The sequence below is a fragment of the Hippoglossus hippoglossus genome, chromosome 8 (assembly GCF_009819705.1).
Source record: "Hippoglossus hippoglossus isolate fHipHip1 chromosome 8, fHipHip1.pri, whole genome shotgun sequence".
Taxonomy (NCBI): domain Eukaryota; kingdom Metazoa; phylum Chordata; class Actinopteri; order Pleuronectiformes; family Pleuronectidae; genus Hippoglossus; species Hippoglossus hippoglossus.
The window spans coordinates 23026970-23035121 of record NC_047158.1 but is presented as its reverse complement, the minus strand read 5'-3'; the positions used below and the strand labels follow the sequence as shown (position 1 = coordinate 23035121).

The following is an 8152-nucleotide window of genomic DNA, read 5'->3' as shown; positions in this document are numbered from 1 at the left end:
ACTTGTTCGGTGGATTGAAAACAGAGAAGCATTGATCTGTAGGAAACGAGTTCAAACATGAAAACAGTGGAATTGTCCTTTAAACACTGATCATAAGCGTCACAGGAGACGTTTAAAGTTCGTTTCCATCGTTAAAGTCTCCAAACAAAAAGCAGAAGAGTCGACGTCTCAAGGCTGAAACAACGTTTGGTAGAAAACCAGCATCTACACGCTCATCCAGCGAAGAAAGTCCAACATCCTGACCGTCCGCTGAGCCCATGAACGCACCGTGTGTCCATCACAGACACGACAGTGAACGCACCGTGTGTCCATCACAGACACGACAGTGAACGCACCGTGTGTCCATCACAGACACGACAGTGAACGCACCGTGTGTCCATCACAGACACGACAGTGAACGCACCGTGTGTCCATCACAGACACGACAGTGAACGCACCGTGTGTCCGCCTGCTCTGTGTGAAACATGGCGGCTGATAGGAGCCACTCGAGGTCAGCGACACCACTGACGTGAACCAGAGCCGTGAGTTCAATCCCAGGTTCAACTGGAGCTGCTCTGTGTCCGTTATTGGTTGAAAAAGAGTTTTAAATATTCGTTAAATCCAAAACGAGCATCATGTGAAAATGTTTTAGTTTAAAAAGTGGGACCATCAAAATTTCAAAACGCCGTTTCTGCAGAAACGTTCTTTGGGAGATTTTTACTTCTGGACAAGTCTGAGTGTTTCCTGTTATTTCAACCGTCACATGTTCGATCCCGCTCGTTTCATCGGAATTTTGTTACCCTGAATTTTAGGATCGGAATTTGTGCACGTTGAATAAATATTGTTTGAAAAATTTGAAACCTTGAATTTGTAACCATTGAAAAACAAGAGTGAAAATTTGTTGGAAACTTGAAGAGTTGAATTCAGAGGAAAATATTTGAAAATACTTTTAGTTGATGCTCAAAACAGTCGCCAATAAAGGAATCGTTCACCCCTCCTACACTGCAGCTCTACGACCCATAATGCAACACTCTGTAAGACCCAGTGTTTGGGTTTTAGTCGCATGCTTTGGGGCGACATCATCAACAGGAGGTCAGAGCGCCTCAGGTCTGATTGGTCAGAAGTAAGAGTGGGTGGCTTCCTCTTCCTGTTTCCCCGTGAGGATCATCGCTCTGACTGCACATGAAGAGGTTCCGGTTCAGGTTGACGTGGTTTTCAGTGACCGGAGAAAAGAAAAACGAGGAAACAGAAGAAGACGTCGTGGGGGAGGAGTTTTCTTTTTGATGACGAGAAGATTGTGACTCTTTTAGTTTGTTTGTCACGATGTTGGTGAAACGTCCTCGTCGTCTCTTTATGTGTCTTTGGGCTCCAGTTTGCAGGACATGTCAAACAGCAGGTTCTGGTTATCGATCACCTGCAGCTGACGGATGTACGCTTTCGTCTGCAGGTGGGAGGGGGACGTCTCTGTATCCATGGCTACAAGGAAACAAAACAAAACCAAAAAACATATGTCAGTCAGAGGTGCAGCGTCTCAGTGTCACCACCAGAGGGAGACAAAGCTCGACAATATGAAAAAACATGTCGAGTGTGTGCGTGTGTGCGTGTGTGTGTGTTACCGAGCTGACTGCTCCTGTAGCGTCTGATGATTCTCACCATCTCTGCCACTTTATGCTGAAGACGAGGAAAAGAAAAGAGGAAGAGGAGGATGAAGTGTGAGAGCTCATGGAAACAATCAGGCAAACTTACTTTAAAACTTGAATCATGAAAAGTTCTCATGCTTGAAATGTTTTTTACTCTCGGGTTCATGAAGGTTTTTGTATAAAATAGTCGATAAATGTGAAAAAAATGTTGTCACCAAATATTAACGGACAAAAAATTACTTCATGTGCAAATTAACAACAACGTCCTCGTAAACCTCGTCACTGCAGACGAGGTTTTTATCATCGCTGAGATATTAATAGAAAACAAACGAACGTATCGTTAGAACTCTGTTTCGATTGTGACTCGAAAACTTCGCCTCAGTTAAAATTCACAGAAAGACGAAAAGTCAAACGTGATTGGAACTCTTTGTTTTCACAGTGAAAGATTTGACAGGAAGTGACATCACTCACCATCTTCTCAAAGTTGACGAGTTCACCGTGAAACGTTTTACAGCTCTCGTGAAGAAACGTCAGATCTGACGAGAAGGAAACAATCAGAGACGATTTAACAGCAGCAGAAAACATGATGCGACGGAAATTCACCGTTTCTTTTCTGCTGTTTGATCCAAATCCACAAATTTTATGTGAACAAAAAAAACATGTAAACATAACGACGATACATTGTTAAACATTAAATGATAGAATCGGTCGTTTTCCTCAGCAGATAAAAGAATCATCGTTAAAATATGAATCAATTCTTATACAGTCTCCATCTGCTGCTCCCCACAACTAAGCAACTGGACCATCTACTTCCTGTTTACACCACATGACCAGTGGAGGGGAGTGGTCATGTGACATGTGTCTTCATGTGTTCGTACCTTTAAGCAGCAGAGGTGTGAACGGGATCAGAGGAGGTCTGAGGCCGGTGATCAGGTCTCTGTACGACTTATGGTTCCTGGAGGGATCCTGAAGGAGGAGGAGACAATCAGCATATAGATCTATAGATATACAAAGATATTTAGATCTATAGATATACAAAGATATTTAGATCTATAGATATACAAAGATATATAGATCTATAGATATACATACACATAGATACACATTTCTGGAATGTGACAACTGAAAACTCACTGCAATGCTCTCAAACTGCTGAAACTGCTTCCTGAACTTCCCCGGGAGTCCCTGAAAACACACACACACACACACACACACCGACAGACACACACACACACACACACCGACGTACACACACCGACAGACACACACACACACACACACACACACACACACACACACACACACACACACACACACACACCGACGTACACACACCGACACACACACACACACACACACAGATGTCAGTCACTGAAAAACTGTTATTGATACTTGTATCGTTTCCTCGGACGTGTTGTTGTTGTTGACTTCAGGTGAGCACGTTACCTCCCAGGTGAGTCGCAGTCTGCCGATGGCGGGGTTGTCCAGCCCCAGAACGACGGCGAGGAACGACAACAAGTCCTGATGCTGCTTACACCTGAAACACACACAGGAAGCAGCTGTTCAGACGGGGCGTTTCTGTTGTCATGGTTACTGTTCAGTTCATAACAGACAATTAACAAAATGATCACATGTCACGAAGATTAAAAATGAAACTGCAAAGTGACGTCTTCACGTGATGATCAACACTAATTATTAATAAATGTCTTTCATTCAGTTGTCCTTTGAAAACAAACAGGAGACGTCACATCTGGACTCACAGAGCTGCGATCTTGATGAACTTGCGGAGCAGCTGGATCCTCTTCGGCAGCGAGTGACACTGCAGGATCTCCGTGGCGACCCAGTGCTGCACCTCGCTGCAGCGCTGCAGTACCAGCTCCAGGTTGAGGGGGCGCCAGCGCGACTGCTCTCCATGAAATACGTAACACACAAACTCCACCTGCAGAAGAAGAAGACGGTTTGTTGGATTTTTACCAGATTGAAAGAGGAAGGACATGATGGCTCGAGGACACGCCCACCTACACCTGCCACCTGCACCCAGTGGACGGTACCAGCTGTCAATCACACTGTGGTATCCCCCCCCCAACACATCCGGTGCTTTATGGTCTGTTTGACTCTAAATGATCATAATTCACTAAATGAACATCAGCTGTTTGAAGAAGACTTGAAACTAGAGACTGAGACAGAAACCATGTGACCGACCTCGTGCACACAGCTGAAGAGCTCCCAGTCAAACGCCACCAGCTGATTGGCTACTTCCTCTGCAGACATGTCGTGGAGTTTGCTGTCACCTGGCGTCCAGTGGATCTCCTCAGGAAGAGGAAGCTTATAACACACACACACACACACACACACACACACATTAAAAACAATATTAGATTTCTTTTGTGGTCATCAGAAAATACAAATGAGTCGGACAATCCAACAAAATCAATCAATCATCCCTGGCTCCTCACCAGTGACTCCAGTTCCGAGGCCTCGCAGGCGAACAGGTGTGTGTTGACTCCCAGTGTCGTGAACACGGCTTCATCACTGGGACGAAACACGGCTTTCTCTGAACACACACATTCAGCGCATTTAAAAACAACCACTCAGATCAATATTGTGTGTGTGTGTGTGTGTGTGCGTGTGCGTGTGCGTGCGTGTGCGTGCGTGTGTGTGTCTCCTGACCTCCGGCGGACGTGACAGCCACCAGGATGAGGTTTCCGGGCAGAACCGGTTGATCTTCGCTGTACTGAAGTTTCTCTCTCACCAGAGCCAGAATCTCTCCGACCCGACAGGACAGGCGGCTCCTGATGGTGACGTAGGAGTGATCCGGAGTGTAGACCCTGCAGAAGACTGGACGCACAACATCACAGCCTCGGGTCAGAGAAACGTCACAACCTCATAAGTTTAGCAGCAGTTATTCGCTTCTTATTTAGATCCTTTTTCAGATAAAAAATAATGACAAACAGTCAACTTGTTTTTTTCCTCGTTTGTCAGTGGACGTCTGAGTTGAGGCTGTGACATCACAGAGGTGAACAGACGTGTTGAAGTTACACTCAGAACATGGTGTTCCAATGCTGTGTGTGTGTGTGTGTGTGTGTGTGTGTGGTCCTGGGTGTGTCAGGCAGTTTGTGATTTGTATGTCCCGACCACAGACTGCAGGTGTGTTTGCATTTCAACTGTGTGTATGTGTTTACGGATTGGACAGCTTTATGTCTGTGTGTGTGTGTGTGTGTGTGTGTGTGTGTGTGTGTGTGTGTGTGTGTGTGTGTGTGTGTGTCGTACTCTCGTCGGAGCCTCTGAAGGCCTCCCTCGGCTGCAGGCAGGCGTCGATACGTCTGAAGTGTCTGAACAGAGGACGGACCTGCTTCTTCCTGCTCTCCTTCTCCTCAACTGACCTGAAAACACACACACACACACACACACACACACACACACACACACACACACACACACACACACACACACACACACGTCTGTTCAGAGTTTCCATTTATTACATCCAGGACCTTTTTAAATGACCTTTGACCTCCTAAATTCTAATCAGTTCATCCCTCAGGACAGAGAATGAAGTCACCGGCCACTAGGTGTCGCCAACGAAGAGGCGTAACTAAATATTGATAATAAAGAAATAGACAGAAATAAAAATTTATAGACATTATGTAATTATCATAACTACATGAAGCATGTATGATAAATGTAGATTGAAAATATAAAAATACACTGTGTGTGTGTGTATCAGTTGTGTGTTAATGTGTGTGTATGCGTGTCTTACGGGCAGTGTAAGATCTCGGCCCATCTCTGCAGCTTCAGGACGTCCTCCACCAGCTCAGGATGACGAGTCAACTCCTGAACCGCACACAGGTACAGCTCCTACACACACACACACACACACACACACACACACACACACACACACACACACAAAATCAATACAACACACATTTTATTTTTCAAACTAAAATAGAGAAGACAAAGTTTGCAAGATGTGTGTACATGTGTTAATGTGTGTGTAAGTGTATGTGCTGTGTATGTGTGTAAGTGTGTGTGTGTGTTGTGCATGTGTGTGTATGTGTGTGTTTGTTGTGTAAGTGTATGTGCTGTGTATGTGTGTAAGTGTGTGTGTACGTGTATGTGTATGTGTATGTGTGTGTCTGTTGTGTAAGTGTATGTGCTGTGTATGTGTGTAAGTGTTTGTGTTGTGTACGTGTATGTGTATGTGTACATGTGTTGTGTATGTGTGTGTCTGTTGTGTAAGTGTATGTGCTGTGTATGTGTGTAAGTGTTTGTGTTGTGTACGTGTATGTGTATGTGTACGTGTACGTGTGTTGTGTACGTGTGTTACCTTGGGGAAGTTGTTGCTGCGCTCTCCCTCCTCCTGCAGCAGTTCTCTGTACGTGTCCAGGTATCTAAACGCCATGTTCAGCACCGCCTGCTTCCTCTCGGCTGCGTCCATCCCTCCCTCGCTCTCTCCCTCCGTCTCCCCTCCTCTCCTCCCCCTCTCTCCCTCCCTCCCCTCCAGAGTGAATCTGAGAACATGTGAGTTAAGGAGGACACACACTTGTTGTTTTGGCCTCAAGCGTTTCTCTGACGACACGAAGACGTTTGGTTCGATTAAAATTCAGTTTGCTGCGGAACCTGATTCACCGAGTGTGAACAAGAAAACATCTGTGACAAGAAAACATCTGTGACAAGAAAACATCTGTGACAAGAAAACATCTGTGACAGAGACGCTTAGATTTAGATTCACAAGAATCAAAGGTTCAGAATGGACGAGCGTCTGTGACAAATAAAAATATACAAACAATAATACCAGCATCACCATCCACCTGAAAACACATCACATGACCGGTCACGTCCACAGGTCATGTGATGTAAACAGGAAGTAGATGGTCTCCTCTGGTTGCTTAGTAACAGAAACTCCTCTGAAGGAGGAGCAGTGAAGGTGAAGAGTCAGAGCAGGGACGACGAGGTGGAACTGTTACTGACAGGAAGTGTTAGAAACAGGAAGTGTTACTGACAGGAAGTGTTAGCGACGCTTTGTGTTCACCGCTGGTCGTCGAGTCATGTGACTGATGAGAACCAATCAGGAAGAGAACGTGTCATCGTTTACTAAAGTCTCAGTTTCTGTTCAGACTCAAACACAAACCCAGAGTTTTCAAACTGAAACGAGAGCAGTTTACACAAGTCTCTGATTCAGAGGCTGGAAACTCCAGCAGGCGTAACCATAGCAACAGGGATGAGTTTTAAAAACCTGCGGGCTAACCTAGTAGCTTTCCACCAAGCAGAGGCAGTGGAGGAGCCGTCACAGATCAGTGTGTCACATCAAATTCGTTCAAACTTGATTTTTGACTGAGGTGACGGCCTCAGAAAAAACACGTCCTGATTTTCCATAAGTGGACCTAAAAATAAAATAATTCTCCTGAGGGTGGCGCCAGAGGGGAGACTCGGGGGGGAGCAGCACATTTTATGAAAATCTGTTAGAAGTAGATTTTTGCACCGAACATGTTGAGTGAAACAAACCAAACTGATAAAAACTATCACTGATCAAAGTAAGTGAGTTAAATGAAGAGTTCAGCTGTCAGTCACAGACACAAGGACAATTGGACATCTGCACCTTAACTCAGCGCCGTGAGCACATTCTGTCAGGGTGATTATGCATGTACGAGTGTGTGTGTGTGTGTGTGTGTGTGTGTGTGTGTGTGTGTGTGTGTGTGTGTGTGTGTGTGTGTGTGTGTGTGTGTGTGTGTGTGTGTGTGAGAGAAGGATACTGCTGCAGCAGAACTTGCTGGAGCCTGTCGGCTGTCAGGAAGATGGGATGTGTCAACATGAAGTCATCCAGCAGAGTTTCTACAGAGACACAGAGACGGACGTCAGTTATGAACGAGTCCAGTTACATACAAACATAATTCAACCACAAAGTCAAACACGTGAAAGGATTTTAACGAAAAAGATTTTAAAAAATCACTCTGCTGCAGAAACCACCAGACGTCACAACTGTAAATGTGACAGAGTATAACGTCCTCACGCTCTTGTGTATATATATATTTAAAACATTTTAAGTCCTATTAATATTGTCAGCTATTCAACACATGTTGGGACAATGAGACCTGAAGTTGCTTCGGTTTCTTATTGTTAATGTTTCAACCTCTGACGACGTCTTTCTGTCAGCGTTGAAATGCATTCTGGGTATATCCACAAAATCTAATCACGTCATGTTTGAGTGCAGGTGAGCGTTTGTTCCTGAGACGTCATGACAACAACAAAACGTCACGTTTGACCACGAAAGTGAAGGTTTGTATCAAATCTGACATTTAAAACACAAGTGTGTCTACACATATATACACATATATATATATGTATATATATATATATATATATATATATAAATGTATATGTATATACATATAATAACTTCAGGAGTAAATGTGTGTATATGAGATGGATGCTGCAGTGGGTGTGTCCTGTCGGGGGTCCGCCTCGCTGAAGGCAGTTACCATAGAGACCACGTTGCCAACAGTCAGAGGATAAAGTGTGAAAAGAAGAAA

At 44.6% G+C, this 8152-nt stretch overlaps 1 protein-coding gene across 1 annotated transcript in view; it reads right to left on the bottom strand.

Moving 5' to 3' along the window:
* Nucleotides 1-1272: 1272 nt before the first annotated feature.
* Nucleotides 1273-8152, bottom strand: part of rapgefl1 (Rap guanine nucleotide exchange factor (GEF)-like 1) — a 17600-nt gene continuing 10720 nt past the window's right edge. Inside the window, exons 3-16 of the mRNA XM_034592707.1 lie at nucleotides 7376-7454; nucleotides 5950-6133; nucleotides 5380-5477; nucleotides 4890-5002; nucleotides 4290-4457; nucleotides 4076-4173; nucleotides 3822-3944; nucleotides 3380-3558; nucleotides 3066-3156; nucleotides 2754-2804; nucleotides 2498-2585; nucleotides 2091-2155; nucleotides 1596-1650; nucleotides 1273-1455 (exon numbers count right to left, since the gene is read on the bottom strand). Coding sequence (XP_034448598.1) covers nucleotides 1331-1455; nucleotides 1596-1650; nucleotides 2091-2155; nucleotides 2498-2585; nucleotides 2754-2804; nucleotides 3066-3156; nucleotides 3380-3558; nucleotides 3822-3944; nucleotides 4076-4173; nucleotides 4290-4457; nucleotides 4890-5002; nucleotides 5380-5477; nucleotides 5950-6133; nucleotides 7376-7454 — 1517 coding nt within the window. The 3' untranslated portion in view covers nucleotides 1273-1330. The remainder of the gene's footprint in view (nucleotides 1456-1595; nucleotides 1651-2090; nucleotides 2156-2497; nucleotides 2586-2753; nucleotides 2805-3065; nucleotides 3157-3379; nucleotides 3559-3821; nucleotides 3945-4075; nucleotides 4174-4289; nucleotides 4458-4889; nucleotides 5003-5379; nucleotides 5478-5949; nucleotides 6134-7375; nucleotides 7455-8152) is intronic.